General features: G+C 39.5%; 1 protein-coding gene across 1 annotated transcript in view; it reads left to right on the plus strand.

Moving 5' to 3' along the window:
- The window catches only part of OPRK1 (opioid receptor kappa 1), a 49154-nt gene that overhangs the window by 23200 nt on the left and 2730 nt on the right, over positions 1-23224 (plus strand). Inside the window, exons 2-3 of the mRNA XM_018571757.1 lie at positions 2802-3121; positions 15681-16033. Of these exons, the coding sequence (XP_018427259.1) occupies positions 2823-3121; positions 15681-16033 (652 nt within the window). The 5' untranslated portion in view covers positions 2802-2822. The remainder of the gene's footprint in view (positions 1-2801; positions 3122-15680; positions 16034-23224) is intronic.

Raw genomic sequence — 23224 nt, forward strand, 5'->3', positions numbered from 1 at the left:
CCCGCCTCCCCGCTCTGATCCGCCAGCGCTGACTGGCGGAACGGACGGGGAAGGGGGCAGGTACAGCTGGAAAAGATGGTACATGCATGAATCTATAACCAGCCTTTATAGCAGGGCGCACATTGGGAAGGCTTACAACAATACAAAACACAAAAATTCCCCAGCCTCAACCTGCCAGCCAGCCTGCAACCAAACAAATAGCCCTGTCAACTGCATGCGTTAAAATCAGAGGTTTCAGTTGCACAAACTTTTGGCCAAAAAGATGTAGAAGCCACACTGCCGCGCCAAGGCACCTCTGCAAAGTGTGGTCCTAACTCTATGTATCCAAGTCTCCAAGTGTGAGCATATTAATGAAGTCGATAAATTACATGCAGGTGTACCTGGAGGTAGCCAACTCCTCCTAAAAGGGTGCAGGGACGCACTGGAGGCCCAGCAACCAAAAATGCACGCTGGGACTCCAGTGCGTCCCCCAAACCCAAAATAGTCAAACTAGAAAAGATGGTACATGCATGAATCTATAACCAGCCTTTATAGCAGGGCGCACATTGGGAAGGCTTACAACAATACAAAACACAAAAATTCCCCAGCCTCAACCTGCCAGCCAGCCTGCAACCAAACAAATAGCCCTGTCAACAGTATGCGTTAAAATCAGAGGTTTTAGTTGCACAAACTTTTGGCCAAAAATATGTAGAAGCCACACTGCCGCGCCAAGGCACCTCTGCAGAGACACCTTATTAGGAGGAGTTGGCTACCTCCGGGTACACCTGCATGTAATTTATCGACTTCATTAATATGCTCACACTTGGAGACTCGGATACAGAGGGGTTGATTTACTAGCCTTATAAACACACCACGAACATGTATACACCTCTGTAGTGTGTTCCCTCCCAGCATGATCTATGGGGGGAATCTAAACACCTTTCTAGTGTGTACACACCCAGCAGGTGTGTTGTGCAAAGCCCTGCCCTGAATTGCAAGGTGATGTTGTGTAAATTAGCTCTACATTGTGTTACTTGCGTTGATGAATGCAGGAATGTAAATGCATGAGCTAACCATTTTTGTCTAAACTGTGAAGCAGCATTATATATGCATCATGTGCATGATTTTTCCATATATGACATTAGTGGAAACATGCTTATAGAGACTTTTTGGTTGATAAATACGCTTTGCTGTGTAAAAATCACACGCACCTGGTGCGTGCGTGTGTTTAGGTTAGTAAATCACCCCCATAGAGTTAGGACCACACTTTGCAGAGGTGCCTTGGCGTGGCAGTGTGGCTTCTACATATTTTTGGCCAAAAGTGTGGCACGGTAATAAAAGCATATTTTGTGGATACAAGGACTGTGGTATATATTACTGTGAGCAGGTTCAAGCTTAATCCCCTTCCACAGTTAGCGCAATTTCGCAGCATTCACAATTCACCATTGCACATGCAGCACACCACCGTATTGTTCTCTGGGTGCACAAAGCTGAACCTCCCCCTCAGGAAAAATATTTATCTATGGCTCTACCAAATACTGATCAGGTAGTAGCAGAAGTAAGCACCTGGCAGAAAAAAACACTGAATCCTGGCTTCTAATACCTGAAGGCACACATTAAATACCAAGGAGTCACATGTTAGGCACTAAGGGCTTAAGCCCACCTCACCATATTCTGTCTGCTTATATTTTGCCCCTATTAAAATAAATAATATACTGAAGTTCTGTAATTCATCAAATTGGTCAGTTTTCTGTTATTTTACTAATGTATTTATTGGCAACATATTCTGTGAACATTTAACCATTGACATTAGCCCTTGTTTTAAAACAAATGTATAATCTAATGTCCTTACTTGAGTCCTACATGCTGTAAATCCAGCCTACACTTTTTGGGGGGGATTATATGGGGAAAGATAAGAAAACTTGTCAGGTTTTTACTGTTATTTGAGGCTCTGGTACTGGGATTGGTCAACGATTTGACTTGACAGGAATCAAGAAAAAATATCTGCAATAGGAATACAGACAGAAAAATAAAGCTGGCCTTTCTAGCCTTTCAATACTCCACTGTTTGCTTTTTACTTTACTTTCTGTGTTGCTGTTGGAGATTTACCCAGCTGTAAAAACCCCACAGGGTTTGTAATCTTTGCAAGCTCTATCCAAAGCTTTAAAAAAATATCTTATACCGGTTTGAAATGAGTTATGTTATTGTAAAATATTTTTGGAATAAGATTAAAGTTTAATAATGCAATAGGCGATTTTGTTTTTTAACTGGTATGGAAATTCAATTTTTTTTCTTTCTTGCAATCATAGCATTTGAGCTTACCTGTAGACATGCTTTTCCAAAATTCTTCAGTTCTTGCAATTGGCTCACTGCTTGTCCAAGAAGTCACTGCAGAACTTTTTTAAGGGTTGGTAAAACACCTGGAAATATTGCTGCTGCCTATTGGCATGCACATGTAAATGTTTATTTTTATTTTTTTATTATGGGATTGATTTTAATAAAAAGCACTGACATGGCTTATATCGGTGTCTACAGAACAGAAATAGGTGAAGCTCTCCGATAAAATTTTGGAGTTTATAATTCTCAGGTTTTACTTACTTACTTACTTGACAATATTTGTACCTGCTTCAACTATTGGTGATTGTGTTTTTGTACTGAACATCACTATCTGTGCTGGACTGACATTGCAAAATTTCTATAATCTCTGTCCTTGTGTTTTCTTGTCTACGTATTACCTTTAAATTATGATATTCTTGTAAATTTGAAAACGGAGAGCTACAAGTACTATTTGCTTTTAATTGACCCTGCACTCTGTTTTCCAGATCATAAATTGTATAGTGCTCATGGAATCTCCGGTGCAGATTTTCCGAGAAGATGAAATAGGCCTGAAGAGACCTCCGATGAGTTCAACATGCTCTCCCAATTGTATGCCTGTATGCAGTCCAAGTTGTTATGCCAACTCCAGCTTACTGCTTGGCTGGGCTGACTATGAAAATGTCAGTGATTATCCAGTATCCCCTACACATGAGGGCAACCATACCACCATTTCTCCCACAATCTCTGTCATCATTACAGCAGTTTACTCCATGGTTTTTGTTGTTGGTTTGGTGGGCAATGCACTTGTGATGTTTGTAATTATACGGTAAGTTTAATTTTGCACAAATTAAGCTTTTGGAAATATGTCTGTAGAGTATCATATTTTATTTCAGTTTTAATTTGCCATTGTTTTAAGTGAAACACTAGCCAAACAACTATATAGGATTGCATATGTGTGAATTGCTTCCACAAATTGATCCACCAATTTCTCATCCCCTGGAATTTTGTTTTTGGCAATAACTTGTAGAAATAGAAATAAAATAAAGGGGAAGCAGTATGTACCCTGCATTCCTTACAGCGTTTCCGGTCCAAGTAACAATGGTGGTGCTCGCAGTGACAATCCCGGATGGCGCCATGCACAGCAGATAATGAAAGATGGAAATCACCATCAGGGCAGAAATGTGACCTTTTTGGTCACATTTCTGTGACCAGAAAGGTCACATTTCTGCCCTGACGAAGGGACCTTGCGTGACCCCGAAACATTGGATACTGCGATATGTGTGACGTTTGCTCCAAATAAATGGACGTTATTATGTTTTGAACATCATCTACTGAGTGCTGGTGATATCTGTCTTTCATAAAATGAAGGGGCACTATCCTTTTCTCCCCTTGTGCCATAAAGGTAGTGTGGTCTTGAGGGGAAAGTATATAGGATAGGGGGTATATGCAACTTACATGATTGCCATGGTATTTGCTGCTCTTGAACCCTGTAAACTGGTAAGTAAAGTGTTAAAAATAATAGGTCAGCAGGAACTAAATGAAAATGAAAATTCCTCACCTGTTAACCATTTTATTATAAAATTAAATAAATAATCCAAAAGGGCCTTCTTGCTTCATGTGCCTCATGTTGAGTCTCCTCTATTATAAGCATGCCTTTATGTTAGTGTAAAATGTCTGTAAAACATTAGTATTTGTATGCATAGTGTATTTTTTTAACAAAATAGTCCGATTTACATAATCCAGTGTTCAGCCTTGTTGTACTGGGAGTTGATTAGTGAACATTGGTAATTAGCAAATGCACTATTTGTAACTGTAATTATTGATTGGGATGACTTTATGACACCCAGCACTGATCAGCACTAGGAACTGACTATCACTAGACAAAAGTCCACTTTAAAGGGGTGACTCTGGTGACATAACCCTTCCTGACTGACTCAAGGAAATAGTGAGCAGAAATAGTGGGGATGAGAGAATATCAGGGGCGGACCTACCGCCAGTGGAGCCAGTGCAGGCAGTGCACAGGAGACGAGATGGGAGAGTCAGGCAGGCAGTGCACAGGTACCAGGAGAACAAAAGAAAAGCTGAAGATGGAGGAGACAGAAGGAGCAGATAAGAAATGCAATGTATCCGAGTATTGAATCCGGACTGTATGGTGAGCCATTCAGAACCGACACCTCTCAGAGATTCCTGTACATAGAGATCTTCATGTATATACAGATCAATGCATATATAAATCAGTATGTAAAGAGATCAGTGTGTGCTATACTCCTCTCTATGTATATAGAGATCAGTGTGTATGTAGAGAAAGAGAAAGAGATAGAGAAAATAAATCTTGCACCAGGGCCCTTTGTTCCTTAGGACCGCCACTGGAGAATATTTAAGGCATCTTGGGGAATCGGAGAAGTGCACTAGAAATTCAAAAAAGCTTGAACTCTTTTGGCATGAACCATTAACATGTAATCAGGTGAATTAACACAGCCAAGGCTGACACAGATTTTGATTATTTTGTAAACATCTGTTCATAAAACATGATTGTAGAAGCTCTACGTGTCGGATGCTTGTGTTTGTCTTTTTGTAGTAAATATAATTTCCTTTACTTCACACCTAGAAAATCAATCTTGTTTTATTCAGTCCTATTTAATTACAATTTTATCTCACACATGCTCTCAAAGCTCCTCTGAGACTTTTCTTGCTAACTATTCAATGAATGTTTCATGGCTAGGCAAAATAATCACTTCTCTAGTTCTAATCAATCTTCAGTATCCATTCTGTTCTCGGTGTGAATAAATTATGATGCACTATAAATAATTGCATATTATTGACTAGATGCAATTGTAAAGCCTCTGAAGGGTTCCCAGGGAAGTAGCTAATATGATCGAAATGAGACAAATAAATGCTGACAACAGTCTGCTATTAGTAATATATAATGTTATTTCCTATGACCTATATTATGTAAGATAAAAAATAAATGTTTAAACTTATACATTTGATTAGAAAGTATTGAAGTGTATGCTTAACACTTGCCATTTGGGTGCAGAAAATCCAGTGTCTTCCTTTCCTATAGATGTAAGAGTTGATGCAAAATGCAATTTGAGAACTACTGTATATCTGTCTCAATGGGATCTAGACACTGAACCAACAACCTTCATTACACAGTCTTACCTCCAGTTCCTTGTTACATCAGTTGTGCATTGTGTCTAAATATGACCCAGTGCTCTCTGTAATCAGCACTCAGTAACAAAAATAGTCTCACACATCCATCCCGTTCTTTATAATACTGTTCTGTATGAGGTCCCTTGTTTTATGGGGTTTGGTTGCTATCCACCAATACCAGCAAAGAGCACTGAAAGGTGAGTGCAGGAAGCAAAATTTCCACTTACAGAAAAATTTATTTGACGGCATTTCCAAGCAAAGATCAGTCACAAAACATAACATATGGGAGTGCAAAATTATAAAGAAATGCAAAAGGTGTGAGCCCTGAACTAAAGATGCTTCATCTATAGATAAAAGCAGATGGAAATACACTGTCTGGCCAAAAAAACCTCACAAACTCTACTATTTTGTTGGACCACCTTTAGTTTTGATTATGGCACACATTTGCTGTGGCATGGTTTTGATAAGCTTATGCAATTTCACAACATTCATTTCCGTCCAGAGTTGCATTCATTTTTTACCAAGATTTACAGGGTTATTCAGAAAAGGGTGACGAGTTTGGAGAAGGCAGGAGAAGTGAACAATCTCGGACAACATAGCTGAACTGGAAAGTGAGCTGGATTGGAGAATTTTTCTAAATCGGCTATTTTGGCCTAGATTGTTCACTTCTCCTACCTTCTCCAAACTCTTCACCCTTTTGTGAATAGCCCTATTAATAGTGATGGTGGGAAAGTCTGACCACTGTGTAAAGTCTCCAGCACATCCCAAAGATTCTCAATGGGGATAAGGTCTGAACTCTGTGGTGGCCAATCTATGTGTGAAAATTATGTCTCATGCCTATTTTTGGCCAGGCAGTGTACTAAGGTGATGATTAAAGGCAGCCATGTACACAAAAGGCATATTCTCTCAAGGGCTCAGCTAACCATTCTAGTAGGGTGTACTTTAATAATGCAGTAGCATAAAAAGGACATACTTTTGTAATGACTATACTAGAGCTTAGACCTGATCAGTATAGATCAGAACTTAAACCTGATCAGTATAACATAGTGCTTTATATGATATTATAGGAAGAGCCAGCATTTATACTTTTTGGGGTTCCTGTGAAACAGATGCCAATTGCCCCCTTTTTCTGCAGCCCTTTTTTCTAACCTGCTATTTTAAATATTTACATGCAACCCTCTATGTCCTGCAGAATGTCCTTCCAGGCAGGTAGGGTGGTGTTGCACACAGCCTGCAGTGCCAGAAGGCACATGAAGCACACCTCCATTTTTTCTGTCATGGAAATGTGTTCTCCCAGTTTTCTTGTAAAACTTGGCAGCTGTGCCCTGATGGAGCCAAAGTGTTGCATTTTTGTCTTGTTTTTCGTCTGGGTGGTGCTAATGTTGTTGAAGTTGAACCACAACAGTTAGTTTTAACAGATAACTTACAAGGATTTCATATTGAAATTCTAAGGACATGTACACATTCTAAAAGTGTAATTTTTTTATTTGTCAAGGAAAAGTGACAAATCTTGGAAACAGTTTCAGGCTTCTCACAAGGTTAATTGTAAATTGATTCTCAAGGACAATTATGTGCATCACCTCACAGCAAACAGCTAGATCTTATTACACTATCATTAAAGTCCTTCTAATTCTTGTGAATGGTGTTATATTGTAAGTGTGCTCTCTCCCCATATGTTGTAAAGTGCTGTGCAAACTGTTGGCACTATATCTATTCTGAATAATGATAAAAAATAAAAGAAATATTCATAATATAATAATCATTTAAAAAGATTAATTCTTATTGCATGATACTGGTTACTGTACATATTAGGAATGCACAGAAATGAAATTTATAGACTAAAACCAAACCGGAAATAAACATTTTGTCAGGCCGAAACTGAAACCGAAAATAACTTTTTCCCCAAACTTTATAAGATTTTAAATTATTTTAAATTGTTTTTAATTTTTATTATTTGTGTTTTACTTTACTTTTAGGCGCTTTAGGGAAATATCAGGGGTCTAAACAAACCAATGATATTCCCCTTTTAAAATAGAAAAAGAGATTGAGGACACTATGCTAAGTCCATTCATAAATTGTGGAAATAATATGAGTTACTATGTCCACAATCATGAATCAACAGAAAGTGATGTACAGTACAGCACTTCCTGTTCATTTATAACTGGGGACACAGTAAGCATACTATGTCCTCAGTTATTTACAAACTCACCGTGATCATTTCTGATAGTTGAGTGCTTGTAACCCGATTTCCATCCTGAGGGTTTGTTCACACCAAGTGCGGAGCAGTTGCAGAGCACAGCAGTTACAGAACACATAAAAAATGCATCCAATACATTCCAATAGTATTTTGGGCTCTAGTTCACACCACAGCATTCAGTTCCAGAGCATGTGGAAAAACTGCAGCATGCCCTATTTTTTCTGCTCTGGAATGCACCAAAACGCATCAAAAATGCATGCAAACGCCCTGGAACACACTGGACTACACCTGAAAGCCCATTTTAGGCTGCAAAAAATGAATGGACCGGAACACGTCAAAACGAGTCAAAATGCACTTAACTGCGTATGCAGAAATGCAGATCTGGTTTGGATTTGGTGTGAACAAGCCCTAACTCCTCCACCTGTCACCTGTTAAACTACTAAGGGTCTGACTACAGTGAACCAAAATCAGATTAGTCTCTAGGTGTTACTGCACTGTGCACAACACAGTGGCCCTTTTGGCTTACTTCTTGAGTAATTATTATTATTATCAAATTATAAAAGTTAAAAGTGTTTAAACTGAAACATCTCAGAAGTCATAAAAAAACTATATGGCCAAGAAAAGTGAAAACTCTGCAATTACTTCGAGGTCAACTAACAGACTGTTATTAGCTTTGCCAGAATGGACAAACTGTACATGCTAATATCATAGGAAGAGCAGCTAGAGTTTAAGTGTATCGCAGTTAGTCCACATATACTAGCTGTAGAGGTATTGCCATACCAACAAAGCTATTATCTCATTATATACAATTTGAAATGCTTCCAGCGCTGTTGGTTTGTTTTTGGTTTTCAAATTACAAACATGGACATCAGTAAATGATAAACAAAGCCGCTATAGCACTTCCTGTTGCCAGATGCACAGATGCTACAGTATTTTAATAGAGGAACGGAGAAGCAGAAAGACAAGGTTTGATAAACAAGAGGACATGCAAGTGGGTCTTTCATGGAATTCATAAATTATTATTGTTTCTTAATTTTCTCTGCAATCCTTGCCATCTTTAGTTCCAGCAGGTTTATTCTATCCAGTATTGAGGAACAATGGGGGAAGTAGTGCCTACAATCATTACTCATTCACAGTGTATTACAGTAGTAGGACATCATTAAAGAATTCAGATTTCAAATTAATTTAAAGCCTATCACCGGGCAAACAAAGAAAATGGCTACCCCCGCACTGCAAGGACTAAGTGCTCATTTCTGTCTAGGGGCTGGAGTAAAGCAAATTCAAATACTTAGCTGTCTGGCACACAGCTCAAGTTCTAAAATATTAAATAAGTTCTATAATAATATACATTACTATAATATCACTACCACATTTCAGCCACTAATGTGATGAAGCCGAGGGACATTCCTCCTGTCGGACAGGAGGGGAAGAAGAAGAGAACGCTGATTGGCCGGGTAGCAGGGTTCAGGTAAGTAAATCTGCTTTACTTCAGTCCCTAGACAAAAATAAGCACGTAACCGTTGCAGTGCCAGGGTTGTCCCACCCACTGCAAGGATACTTTTTTGGTTTGCCCGGAGATGGGTTTTAATAAATGAAAAGCAATTTTGCAATTTATGGTAATAATGCTGAAATTATAAACCGTTTATTCCAATGGCACAAGTATTCATAAAGCTGCTCTCCAGGCAAGTAACTGAATACACAGTTGAAATTTTATATGAGAACTGTTTACTATCTAAAACTTTAATCATGCACAGCCAATGGAGGAACTACCAGGGTCGCAGCGGTCGCAATTGCAACCCGGCCCTGGAGTTCCGCCTGTTCGGGGGAGTCCTGCAGCTCCCTCATGCAGCCATCCCTCCCCCGCCATTGAACTAGCCCTGAAAGCCATAACATAGATAGAGGGTAATTTATCAAAACTGAAGCATACAGAATCTGGAGCAGTTGTCCATGGCAACCAATCAGCATCCGCCTTTTATTTTCAAACCTTAACTGAACAAACTGAAGAGAAAAGCTGATTGCTTGCCATAGGCGACTGCTCCAGATAATTCTGCTTCTGAGGTTTCTAGTTACGCCTCTGTGTGCAGCTCATTTTGTGAACATTAGAGCTTATCAATTAATACTTCCAGCCTGCTGACTGGACAATGAAGGAGCAGCAGAACAGTAGAGAATCAGCATTCAGCATATTGTGCTCACTCCTGCTGTCAGTATGCTCCCTCTTAGCACATTTGTGTTCTAGCAGAGCCTTTTTTTTGCTGTTAGCCTCTGTCAGTGTGGCTGTGCACAGAATATTACGGTAGTAGAATGATATTATGGCATATTTAGGTATTTACACTAATTGCATTTAAAATACATGTAATTTCTGTTTCTCTAATAAATTCACAACTGCATTAATTGTCCTTATGGTGATATCTTCCTACGCCCTCATTCACACGAGAAACGACCGGGCCGTACAAAATCATGCTGCATGCACGACCGTATCGGGCAGCTCCTGGGAAGGACAGGTGCTGCATGTGATTGAATGCAGCAGCCTGTCCTTCTCTATGGGAGTACTCGGCCATTTGCCGCCCTATGCTCACCCGACCTGCATGTCCATACGGGTGCGGGAGTCCTCGGAAGCAGACAGGATCCATCCTGTCAGCGTACAAATACAAACACCCGCACGGACGTGCAGGTCGGGTGAGCGTAGGGTGGCGTTCAGCCGCATACTCCCTTAGAGAAGACAGGCTGCTGCGTATAATCACACGCAGCACCTGTCCCTTCTTGGAGCTGCCCGATTCGGCCGTGCACGCAGCACGGATCTGTATAGGCCGGCCGTTTCTCGTGTGAGTGAGGGCTACAACTCAAGCTTTTAAGAGATACTGTCATGTGAAAAAAAGTATAATAAAATACTACTTATGAATTATGAATAATGATACTTACCATTATTGTTTTTGTTTACTCCAACCTTTGCTTTCTGGCAAGGCTAGAGGCACCCTGTTTTAAATTAGAAATCACAATCTCTGGGTGTGTCACATGCTTGTGTCTCCCTGCTATTGCTGTGGCCCCTAGTGTGCCCCTTCAGAGCTGTAGCTCTGAACCTAACCCTGTCCTTTACTATAAAGACAGCCACAATCTAAATAACATGGCCCTAGGCTACTGGAATGTATGAGAAAACAAGTTCACCTGTACAAAAACATGCAAAAAGAAAACACACTACATAAGTATATTACAGTAGTGGGAATAGAAACAGGGACACCAGTGATTCAAGGCAAGATTGTCCTCCTTTTAGTCTAACCAACAATAAGCACTTGTATTGGCATTTTACAAATATCTTACTTTTTTATGTCTATAGACTAGCTGTTATAAGGTAACAACAGCTGTAGTATATACCATTTAAGTTAGATAGTATCTAAGGTTAATATTTGTGTTCCACAAAATCTAATATATTATTATTTAATGGATGGCATCTGAGATCATATGGATTATACAATAAAAAGACTGACATAAAGCAGAATGTAGTGGCAATTAATCCAATTAATTCATGGTGTTAATGTCAAATGTAGTTTCCCTTATTAAGTATTGATTTTTGTCATTTAAGTAGCAGAAGGAACTGTTAGGTGAAATTACATTATGGATCTCCATGGCTAAAACTCAAATCTCATGTGAAATATTGTTTCTCTAATATCCATAGCCACCATAATTTCACTAGAAAATGTGATCACTTGCTAAGTGAGCTGTAGCCCAGTCGATACAGTACTTGTGTAGATAGAGTGCATCAACAAAACTCTAGCAGAAAGGCACAAGTCACGTTAAATGCTATATGGTAACATAGTAATATAGTAGATAAGGTTGAATAAAGACAAGGGTCCATCCAGTTCAACCTATGTGTGCATGGGTGTATGTGATTGTGTATCTGTATTTAATGTTCCACAGTTGTTTAGAAGCCTCCAAAGCACACAGTGATGCAGTGCTTATACTATGTGTTGCCAGTCTGTATATTAGAAGGTCTTCCCTGTTCTTACAACTCTGGACCCTCAAGCTACACTATTAATTCTCATAAGTTCATGTATCACCAATGTAAAGGGAAACACTTCTTCCTAACTGCAGTATAAAGGAGCACTTTTCCACTGACCTTCAATGTAAGAGAAGGACTATCCTACTGACAACCACCAATGAAAATAATGTTGTAAAGAGATGGGGGTTGTGAAGTTCCTTATTTCTTTGTTATTATATCTACAACTTGCTTATCAAAATAATATGCCATATTCTTGGTAGCAGAGAAACTTCATCCCATGCACAATATGTGAAAAAATTCATGTACATGATTTGTACCCTGTACAGATCAATGGTCAGCGTCACTGCCGTTCCCATGTAAACAATAGTATGGTTACATGCAATTAGGGCCTTTGGCCAGTCTTTTACTGTCTACGTTCACTGGCTGCATACTAACTGGATGCAGCTAATCATCCAGGCTGAATGTTGCAATAGCACAGAGTGCTGCTGCATCCAGATGTGGCGTTTATCAGTGTCCAGTTGCATCTGGACGCAGCAGCCTAATCATTCATCTCAATGAAGCCTTATAGTTTTCTTTAAAAAAATACTATATACTGGTATTGATTCTTTGACAATCTCTTGATAAAATTGTTAGCATTGCATTGTTGATCACAATAGGAATTAAATGATATATAATGAATAGGAACACAGGTCTGCTGAGATGGACCTGCATGGGTTTAAAAATCCTTAGCTAGCTATAGACCAAAAAATGTGGGCAAAGCAATCTACCTAAAATAACTATTTTCTCTAGGAGACATTTCAATTCTGAAGAAGGTATTCTTCAGTTCTCTGGCCTCCATATCAAGGAACATTTTGTAGTCACAGGTGACAGGGTGAAACACTCAACCAGACATGTAGGTTCATAGATTACATAAAAGTTCAAGCAGTCGAGAGGCCTTAGCTGCTGTACATACTGGAGAGTAGGTATAAATATAGGTAGGAGGATATGGAATTTAGACGGTCACAGTTAAATAAATAGAGAAAAATAGCGGATAGAAATTAAAAGGGCAAGATGGAGGTGATCTGGAATTCACATTATCAACTAGAATTTCCAATACAGGATTTAGATTAATTAAAGCTGATAAGTGGAATATAAGAAAAGCAGAGAGTTAAAGAACAGAGGAGATTGCATATAGGTAAGATTAAGACCAAATGTATCATTTAAAATAGATGAAGCTGGTAAAGGGCAAGAGTGGCTGTACAGCACAGTGGCTTTATGGTCAGCACTTTTGCCTTGCGGCACCGGAGGTCCCTGGTTCAATTTCTGGTCAGGAGACTAGCTGCATGGAGTTTGCATGTTCTTTCTGTGCTTAAGTGGATTTTCTCGAGGTACTTAACTTTCCTTTAACACTCCAAAAACATGCTGCTATGTTAATTACCTTCTGCCTAAATTGGACCTTGCATGTGGGATAGGGCCCTTAGAATGTAAGCTCCTCAAAGGCAGGGACTGATATGAATGTACAGTGCTATGTAAATTGTCAGTGCTATATGAATGCCTGTAATAATACTAGTGCGGTTGTTTGTTATTTGAGATAACTTGGGTGTACATGTTTAGGCATATATGTGTGTTGTTTGTTCCCATGTTCATAGCCAGTTATGTGCTTTTGGCTCAAAGCTACACTTATGTACAAGGGTATTACACCTACTACACTTTTCTTTTGTATTTTACCACTTAGAGAAGGGTCCTCCTAATAGTACATTTGCTATCAGACCTATTATGTTTTATTGAAAATCATCATCATGAACAATTTTAGCTAATAGCTGGGTCTACAAAAAATAGAGCAGAAAGTAGTATGCTCAGCATGGCAACCAATCAGATCCTTAGTTTCCTGTTCTTCAAGTATTAAAGCGTATGCAAAGCCAAAACTTTTTTCTTTTTTTTTTTAAAGATTTGGATAGAGCAGGGAAAGGTTAGAACATTTATAGTTTGTATTGCTGTCTATGTCTCTGCTGGGGAGATTCACTCTATAAGATAGAAATTTAGCTCACTTTTAAGAAATTTCCTTTCAACTTCTATTGCATCTGTAGGACAGGAAGTGAAGGGACACAAGCGAGGCACAAGCAGCAAACAGTAACCCTTCCCACTATTTTAAACTAAAAACAAGGTCTGAGTTTTTATACAATTTAAAGATGATACTTGATTGATCACTTGGGATAACAGCTTCATTTTGCACCAGTTACTCTTCCCAGTTAGGAGTCCAATATTAAAAAGTTGGAGAACTGCCTGGTTTGAGTGTTTTATCTATTTTATCTACAAGTATTCTTTCATTTTATGACTCCATAAAACCATGAAATCTGAGCTTAAACAAAGTCACCAGCTGGCCAGCAAAATGTAAACAGCACACAATTTTCTAAAGTGCTGTCAGACAGATACCATAAAGAATGCATAAATATAAGCAGTCTTTAAATTAGTAATGCCATATTATAAGTGTAGGGCATTAGCTGTCTATTCCCATTTTCTTGGAAAAAGCATGCATCCTATACTCCAAAGATTTATTTAAGTGATAAAATACACTGATACATCCATTAGATGGCAGAGGCTCAACAGCACATATGTTAAAAAGAGGCAAACTCAATAGATTCATGTAATATAGACCTAAAAGTGAAAAATAAAACCATATATGAATCAACACAGATAGAATACTGTGACCGGTGGCACTGCATTATTTACGCTTATATTGTTGTGTTGCCTCAAATCATCATATAAAGCCATGCTAAAAATGTCTGTTGGGCTTATATAAGAATAAGCACTTAGCAACCTAGAGGTAATCTTTAACTCTTATATTATTAGTAAGTAAGCCTTTGGAGAGTATTTAGAAATAATTTGCAAAGCCATTCATTTTGCAAAGCAATGTGAACATTTCTTCTGTAAGAATGGAGACAAAAATGAATGTTATTAGAATATTTCCTTTCGATGTTGAATGTAATATCACAAAAATAACACACTATGGCCACTAGATGGAGTTGAGAAAAAAAAATGATTTCCTATGTTCCTCAGGCCCATCTAGTGGCCTTAATGCGGTATTTTCCTGATATTACATTTGACTTGAAAAGAAAATATACTAAGAATGTTTGTTTTTGCCTCCATTTCACACTGAAAGAATATTCACAAAGTTTCGCAGGACGGATGGCTCTGTGAATTGTTGATAAATACACCCCTTTGTGCCTCTAAATATTTTTTAGCACGTGCAATATAATTATGAGGGTTAATTTCCAGGATTGTCATCTGAGTTTGAAACATCGTTGAAGTTAATTAACAAGAATTTATCATCCAATTCCCAAAATCTGGTATAATGTGTAATTGAACAAATATGACATTATGTTCATGCTCTGTAGGCTGATGTAATCGCACAGTTTAACAACAAGACAATAATGTAGTGTAGGTAAAACCAAAACTTTTTAGTTTTAGTTTTTGGTAGCATGCAAATGTGTTAGAACCCCTTTAAAGTAAAAAAAAGAAATCTGCTCCAGATGCCATTTTAGACAGCACAGTATATAGTGGGGGTCTCAGCATGTTGATGTCCTGCAAATAAATATGGTGACCTTTATGATAGGGGTGTCAAACTAAATTTATTAGTGCGCCGCATCAACATTATGTTTGCCCTCAAAGTTATCTGTAAGACTATATAAATGTATCTAATCTTTATCATAATTGCCTCTACATTTGATTATCACTGGTTTTAGTAATAACTTAATACCTAGATCTGAAAGTAGAAGTCTAGGAAATGGCCTGGTGGGCCAGATTCACCCCCTGGGCCTTGAGTTTGACACATGTGCTTTAAGGCCTCCAAGTGCATACATACTTTACTAGGATACAATTCAATATAAAAATTACATATGCATTTTATGTCCTGCAACTGCTGAGTCAGAATCTGTGGCTTCTATAACACTTATCTGTTCTACATCACTACTGTAACAAAAATGTACAATATTTTTAATTTGCTTTAAATGTTATAGATTTAACCTTATGTACCTTATGATATGTACCTTCTGTTCCTAACAGATACACAAAAATGAAGACTGCAACCAACATTTATATATTTAACCTAGCTCTGGCTGATGCTTTAGTGACCACCACCATGCCTTTCCAGAGCACAGAATTTTTAATGAGTTCTTGGCCTTTTGGGGATATTCTCTGTAAAATAGTCATGTCCATTGACTACTATAACATGTTTACCAGTATATTCACCCTCACTATGATGAGTGTTGACCGATATATTGCTGTGTGCCACCCAGTAAAAGCTCTGGATTTCCGGACACCACTGAAAGCTAAATTCATTAATGTGTGTATCTGGATGCTCTCCTCCTCTGTTGGGATATCAGCCATTGTACTTGGAGGCACTAAAATAAGTGATGGTGAGTATGCCTTCCATTGGTAATGAATATTCCTACAAGCCTTTTTTCCTGCAGACATGAATGCTGGATGTAAACAATAACATATTTCTCATCTATAATGAATGTGTTTCTCTGAGAGCAGCGATAAGGATGGATTATCATATTTTTCATTATTTACACTTACTCTGTGACCCATGACTGAATAAATTAGTTTGCACATAAATCCTAGTAATCTGAGTAGATTCTTGAATGTGCATTACAGAGAATAGAACTGAGCTTTGCCACAAGTTCCTTTGCCATTTGAAATGTGGTAGACTGAGGCTATTAAAAGATGGTTTCTGATTTTGTTTTTTGCATATAACAATTTCCTTTCACATATATCACAATATTTAAACTTTTTTTTTTTTTAGATTGTAAACGTGTATAGACTCTAGAGTACATCTACATTTGAAGAAATAACTGCAAAGAGTAGATAGGGAAGTTATGGTGGATTTATGGTGTTAATGTACCTTTTTTTATGATGGAAACCTTTGAAGGGTGCTATCAAACTACCACACTTGGATTGGTTTAGCCCTATCTCTTTTTCCTTAAAATAAATCTGTTGTCTATTGTATTATGAATAAAATATAAGAACCCAGAGATCCTTGAACACTCTGTTACATAACCTTCAGCTTTATTTTTAAAAGTTAGTGCTGGCCATATTTGAGCTATGGAAATTTCACTTATAGCTCTACCAAGCTATTTGCTTACATAAAAACAGGCAAACAGCGATGAGACACTGAGGGCAAGAGAGAAATAAAAGTGATCCTGTGGTTCTCCTTTGCAGGGCTTAAAGTAACACTAAACTCAGGAGTTAAATCTTAAAAATACATTCAAGTACCTTAACTATTAACAAAAATGTATCTTATTTGTGTATCACTCCGCTGTACATCCACAAATCATCTCTGAATTGGTGCTGACACTTTCCTTCCTTCTGGAGGGTGGCTACTTTTGTTCCCCATGGTCTGTGTGTGTTGTAAAGTAGTCATAGCTCCAAGCTTACTCCTGTGATGGACTACAGTTTCACGTCAAGGTTGCTAATTTGTATTGAGATTGTAGTCCATCGTGGGAGTGAGCTTGGAGTGGTGGTTACTTTATAGCACAAACAGGGACCATGGGGAACACAAGTAGCCACCCTCCAGAAGGAAGGACAGTGTCAGCACCAATTCAGAGCTGAGGAGGAACTACAGATGAGTGATACACAAATAAGATACATTTTTGTTAATAGTTAAGGTACTTGAATGCATTTGTAAGCTTTAACTTCTGAGTTTAGTGTCACTTTAAATTTTGGCCCCCACAACCCCACAACACCTTATACTTATCTTCTCTCTCCTTTCTTCTGCTCAGTTAGCCCTCGAAAGGGAAGAGAATGAGCCATTTTCAAATTCCAAATTGTGACTTGGAGCTTAAACAAGGACTTTCTCCTCACCTCTATGTGACAGCACTGGATGCCTGAGCAGCCAAACTCCTAAAACCAGTGAGCTTACATCAGAGGAAAGGGAGTGAGCTGCATGCATGTCCATTGCAACATGTATGCAACTATGCTTCCCTACGTGAATTAAGCTTGGGAGGGGGGGGGGGGGCAAAGGGAATGTAAATATTTACAGCAACAAAGGCAGGCATTGATATCAAGTTGTCGCTGTGTCCTGCATGGACAAAGCACGGTGTATGTCCAGCCATTTAAAAAAAAATCTTGAATAGAATAGGAAAGGGTTAAAACCCCTGTCTTGTTTCCCTGCTATCCGAGGCTCCTTTAGAGAGATTTCCCCCTCACTTTACATGCTACTGACCAGATAGGAACTGAAATAACCTCCCCAGTGGTAACACAGGCAGCTATAAAATTGCTTTTATAGAACAGTATGGGAAGGCTAGAACTCCTGTTTGCTTTGTATTGCTGTCTGGGTCCCTGTTGCAGATGTTAAACTGGAAGGCATTCCAGACGTCATTAATGCCTAACCTACTTGTCTGTTAGGTGAGCCCCAGGGAAGATCTACTTTATTATTTATAATAATAAGGAATAAAGACTTGTCAAAGACTTGTTTCTGTTTTAATTGTACTAAGTATGTTGGTGCTATCTTAAAAGAGCTATGCTTTATTTCTACTCATAGATCTGCTTTCAATGGAACACTTTCAAAATATACAAATACCTTATTGACTGAAAGAACCAAGTAAAGTGTTTACCTCCAATACCATCTACCCTCTCAGGATATGTATTAATAATATACTTTCTACTTTGTATGTCCTACTCATGAAAATAATTGAATATATACAAAGACAAGAGAGATCTGCTCAGGACCACATATCATTATTGTGTTTCACTCTAATTACAGGATTCTATTTATGCACAATAAACTGCATCAAATCCTATTTGCCTAGCAGAGCAAACACATACATATAACTACAGGTAATTAACCCACCACTCTGTGGATTGTGTGAGAAATTGCACGTACCTAAAGAAAACCCAAATTAATAAAGCTATCTTCTTTCTACATGCATGCTTGTGAACTTAATTTACAATGACGAAAGTGTAATATAAATGTCGCAGTGTATTTAGTCAGAGAGCTTTACACTGAATCTCACTGAGATGACAGAGACATATCTGCTCAGTGGTTTTAATTTTCATTTTGTGCACTGGCTCCTTATTCACTTAATTTGTATGGTTGCCGGTATTCCTCTTTTCTGTATTGCTCTGAATCGAAGCCTGACACAGACGTGTTTTAATTGACAATTACATGCACATTTCTCAATGAGCAGCAGGTTGTTGCTTCTTGTCAAGATGGGGATCAATCCTAGATGTTCATAACAAGTTACACCCTCTGATCAAATGCAAAATTTTTTGGGGAAAAGATTGTATGCTCATTTATCATAATGGGTTTTGAAAGTTTTAAAAATCACAGGCATGAAATACTCTCATTTGACACAAGCCTTAAAGAAGAACTCTGATCATTTTTTTTCAGCCTGCTGTAACTAGCTTTTGGGAGTATTAAAAATATGTGCTTACTTCTCTGCATAGCGGTATGGTCTTCCAAAAATCCATGGTACAAGTCTGTGCTTCCTGCCTCTGCCCCTTCATTTCCTTTCTGCTGGACCACTAGGCACTATGCAGTCTATCAGCCCAGCCTGTGGTCTAATACCCCCCCCCCCCTTTAGTTCTATTGCAGACAGCAGGAAGAGATCACATGCCAGCATACACTGCAGTCAGTGGAGTAGGAAAGCCTGCTGGTAGACTGCTGGTCTGACCCTGCCCACTATCCTGCTGAACCTGCTGACAAGCAAGGGAATTGAAGCTCTCTCACTCTAGGCTTATATAACCAGAGGTGCTGTGCTTATGATGCAGCACTGAGCGGTTTCAAATGAATCAGTTATACATTCAGTCATATAAATCATTTCATCCCTTTCACTGAAAAGAATCAATTCAAAAGATTCCTTCATGAACCGGACATCAATATTCCACACAGCCAGATGCCCTGTTATGAGGAGGTAGGATGACTTCAAAGCAGAGGAATTTGTCATGTAGAGGCACCTATAATATGTATGTGCAGTCAGAAAAAAAAAAATCACTGGAGCATACAGTACAGACGGATTCACTAGTTGCTAGCAGCCTGGCTTCCTGAACAATCAGGAAGCCAGGTGGCACATCATGACCCGCCTCCCTGCTTCCTGATTGGCTAGGAAGCTGGCCTAACTTGTTGCTAGGCAGCCTGGCTTCCTGACCAATCAGGAAGCTGGGTAGTACGTCATGACCCGCCGCCCGGCTTGCTGATTGTTTAGGAATTGTTTATTCAGGGAAAATGAAAGAGGTAATTTTATGTTTCCACCAACACTTAGGGGTTTATTCACTAAGGAGATGAAAGATCCAGCCGTACCTTCGGCTGATCTTTCGGCTCTATCCGGCCGCCGGAGCACTTCAGTTCAGTGGAACCGAAGGGCTGCTGTACAGGCTATTCACAATTGTAATGACAGATCAGCATCCCCAAATGACCTGGGGACGCTGATCTGTCATTAAACAATAACAAATGGGAGGAGCCGATGGAAGGAGCCTTGACATCACAGCTGGCTCCAGCCAGTTGTTATTCATTGGCTTGGACCTGCTAGAGTCTTCTAGCCGGCCAATAGGAAACAGTTGGGCGGAGCTAGCTGTCACCGCTAGCTCCGTCCAATTGTTTTTTTTCCTTTTCTTTAAAATATATATTTTTTTTATTTGACCATTTGTTTAAAATTTTTACATATTTTTTCAGCTATTTTTTTCCCCTTCTTTTCACTTATTTTCTATTCTGCTCGGTGCCACAGAGGTACCGAGCAGAATAGCAGAGCCAAATGCCACTCGGTTGCATTCATCTATTCACTCACTGCTGTTCGGCTCCTATAAAAATAGGGGCGAACGACAGCGAGTGAGCTGCCGGAGCTTCGGCTCAGCCGATACAGATGTTGGATCGGCTGAGTCGCAGTCCTTCTGCACTTCGGCTCAGCTGAATGTGCAGAGCATGTCTGGCTGACCAAAGGCAGCCGATGCACGGCTGATTTCAGCCGATGTAGGGCTGAGATCAGCCATACTGATCCGGAGTGAATAGCCGAACGTCGCTTGGCTACTCACTTCGGGTGGGTTATCCACTCGGCTGCCTTTGCCAGCTTTGTGAATAACCCCCTTTGTGAATACACATGGACACAGCAGGCTCATTGTTTTATTGTTTTAGTTGTATTCAGGATTCAACAGCAGCTCACAGAGTAATTATTGTGGCGATGAGACATGTGGATTTCTCAGGGTTTATTAAATAGGCCTGCTAATTCTTTGGAAGAAAGCATACTATTACGGTAATATTCTTGCACCATAATCCCTATAACTATGAACTGATTAATGTTGAAGTTTCTGATTGTTATAATCTCTCAAATCAATTGCATGCTCCTCAAGAAGCCATAATTCAGCTTGTTCTGTAAGTAAGCAGGTTAGCAATGGGGTTTTGCTGCAAGCCAGCATTTCCCTCTGATTGCTGTCCTTCACAATGAATACCTATTTCATGCCTTTCTAGGAATTTGTAGTACAATTTGATTTCCAACGTGAGCTCAAACCTTGAAAACTGATTAAATAGTCTAACTATAAATATGTCCTTGGTTGTGGCAGTGATCAAGGTGAATATAGTATGCATAATCACTTTGCTGTAAGACAACCATTGTATTATTCTCAGGTAGAAAATGTCTTTTAAATTCAATAGATTGTATCTGTTGTGTGATCTGTCACTGATTTACAGGCTTTTCACTGGAATGTGCAGGTTATTGATTGCCTTTCACAATCACACCTCCATTTAATGCATTTAAATCAATAATGAAACTGTTATCACAGATGTAAGTACAGATGTTTCTTTGAAAGATTAGAACACTGGCAATGGTGTTTAGGCAAAAAAATTGCAGAAGAAACATAATTGCGTAAAAAGACCAGAAATTTCAGAAATTTCCTTTCAGGTGCATGATGAGCTATGACAATTACAGTTGGATTCTAATTGGTGGCTGCAGGTAATGTGTCTAAATATCTTTAAAAATGAATACATTGAGAAGTTTGACAATATTGTTTGTAGAAGTTTACTGTTACCCAACAGTAGACACAACAAGGTGATGGCAACTACCAATATCAATCTGAAAACTTTCTTATGTGCAACTAGGGAGCTCTTTGGCGTGCTCTGTCTCTAGAGGTTTAACCCTCATGATAAGTTTCACCTCCAGAGCTAGGCAACACACAAAAAACATTGTACTATGTAATGGGAATGCTATTATTGACTGCTGAGGAACTTTCTGTAGATATCGGGAACGTGTAGCCCTTAAAGGAGAACTATGGGGTCAGTGTTTTTCCCCATAGTTCTCCTTGGGGTAACGGGAGGACACAAACTAGCGTCCTCCCGTTACCCTAAGCTCAGTATACCGCGAGCTACAGCTCGCGGTATACTGAGACGCCGCACCTGGAGCGGATCCCGACTTAGATGACGGGATCCGCCCAGCTGCGTGAGTGACAGCTGGCTCTGCCTATCTAGAGGCAGAGCCAGCTGTACCCGCCCCCTCCCCGTCCGTTCCCACCAGTCAGCGCTGGCAGATCGGAGCGGGGAGAGGGGAATCCAGCCCCTCCCCCTGTCACGGCAGAGAGCCGTGACAGGATCGAGAGGTGAGGGAACCCGGTATGTTTTCCCTCACCTCCCGATCTACTGAGCCGACCTGTGACAGTCTCATTGTCACAGGTCGGCTTAGAACTATGAGGTGAGTGGAAATCACTAATGTCATAGTTCTCCTTTAAGTCAGGAAAGTCATTGGACCTCAATGGGCCACTTGGTCCTTTTCTGCCATCATGTTTCTGTGTTTTTATGTTTAATCTCAGAGTAAGCTTGAGAATGAATATAATAGCAGGCCTTAGGGTCTTAGGCAGGAATTCTATTTTTAAAAAGGCTGACAGGTTCACTTTCAATGAAATGTTTGAATATTAAGAATGCAGTGCATTGTGCATACGTTAAAATGTAATTCGGCTCGGCTATTATGACAGCTAGCTCCTCCCAACTGTTTCCTATTGGCCGGCACCTGCTAGAGTCTTCTAGTTCATCCCGCTTCGGCTGTCACTTCGCCTAAGTCAAGCCAAAGCACATGCCTCCACCTCAACTGAACCTAAGGGCTCCCACAACCGAAGCTAGCCGAAGGATCAGCCAAAGCTACCTCTGGGTCCTTCGGCAGCTTTGTGAATGGACCTGTTAGTTTGCTAAACTACTGTGCTTCATGTGCAATTGCTATTCTTTTTAAATAAAATGCAATTTTCAGCTTTTTATTATTTGTTGCATATCAACACTCCTGATCTCCTGCAGCCCCTTTGTAGTTCCTTAATCTACATTCATACACTCCAATAATGGCTTCATGACATTTCTCAGACCTTGTTTACAGGTAGTGTGAACAGTGGACCATGCCTGTGCAATGTGTGTCAGCATGGTCACTTGTAGTCTAAATTGGGGGAACATATGACAGGGTGACAAACAGCCGTAGCTAGCTCCTTTTGCGCCCGTGGCAAGAACAAAAAAAAGGCCCCCCAACAGGGGTGTGACGTCACCCAATGCTGCGCACGTGCTGTGTCATGTGACGTAATGTGGCACGCCTCCACAATGTGTTTTTTTTTCTTTTTTAATTCTAATACTTTGTAAAAAAATTTTT

This window comes from Nanorana parkeri, unplaced genomic scaffold, assembly GCF_000935625.1.
Source record: "Nanorana parkeri isolate BGI_ZX_2015 unplaced genomic scaffold, ASM93562v1 scaffold1829, whole genome shotgun sequence".
NCBI classification, from domain to species: Eukaryota; Metazoa; Chordata; class Amphibia; order Anura; family Dicroglossidae; genus Nanorana; species Nanorana parkeri.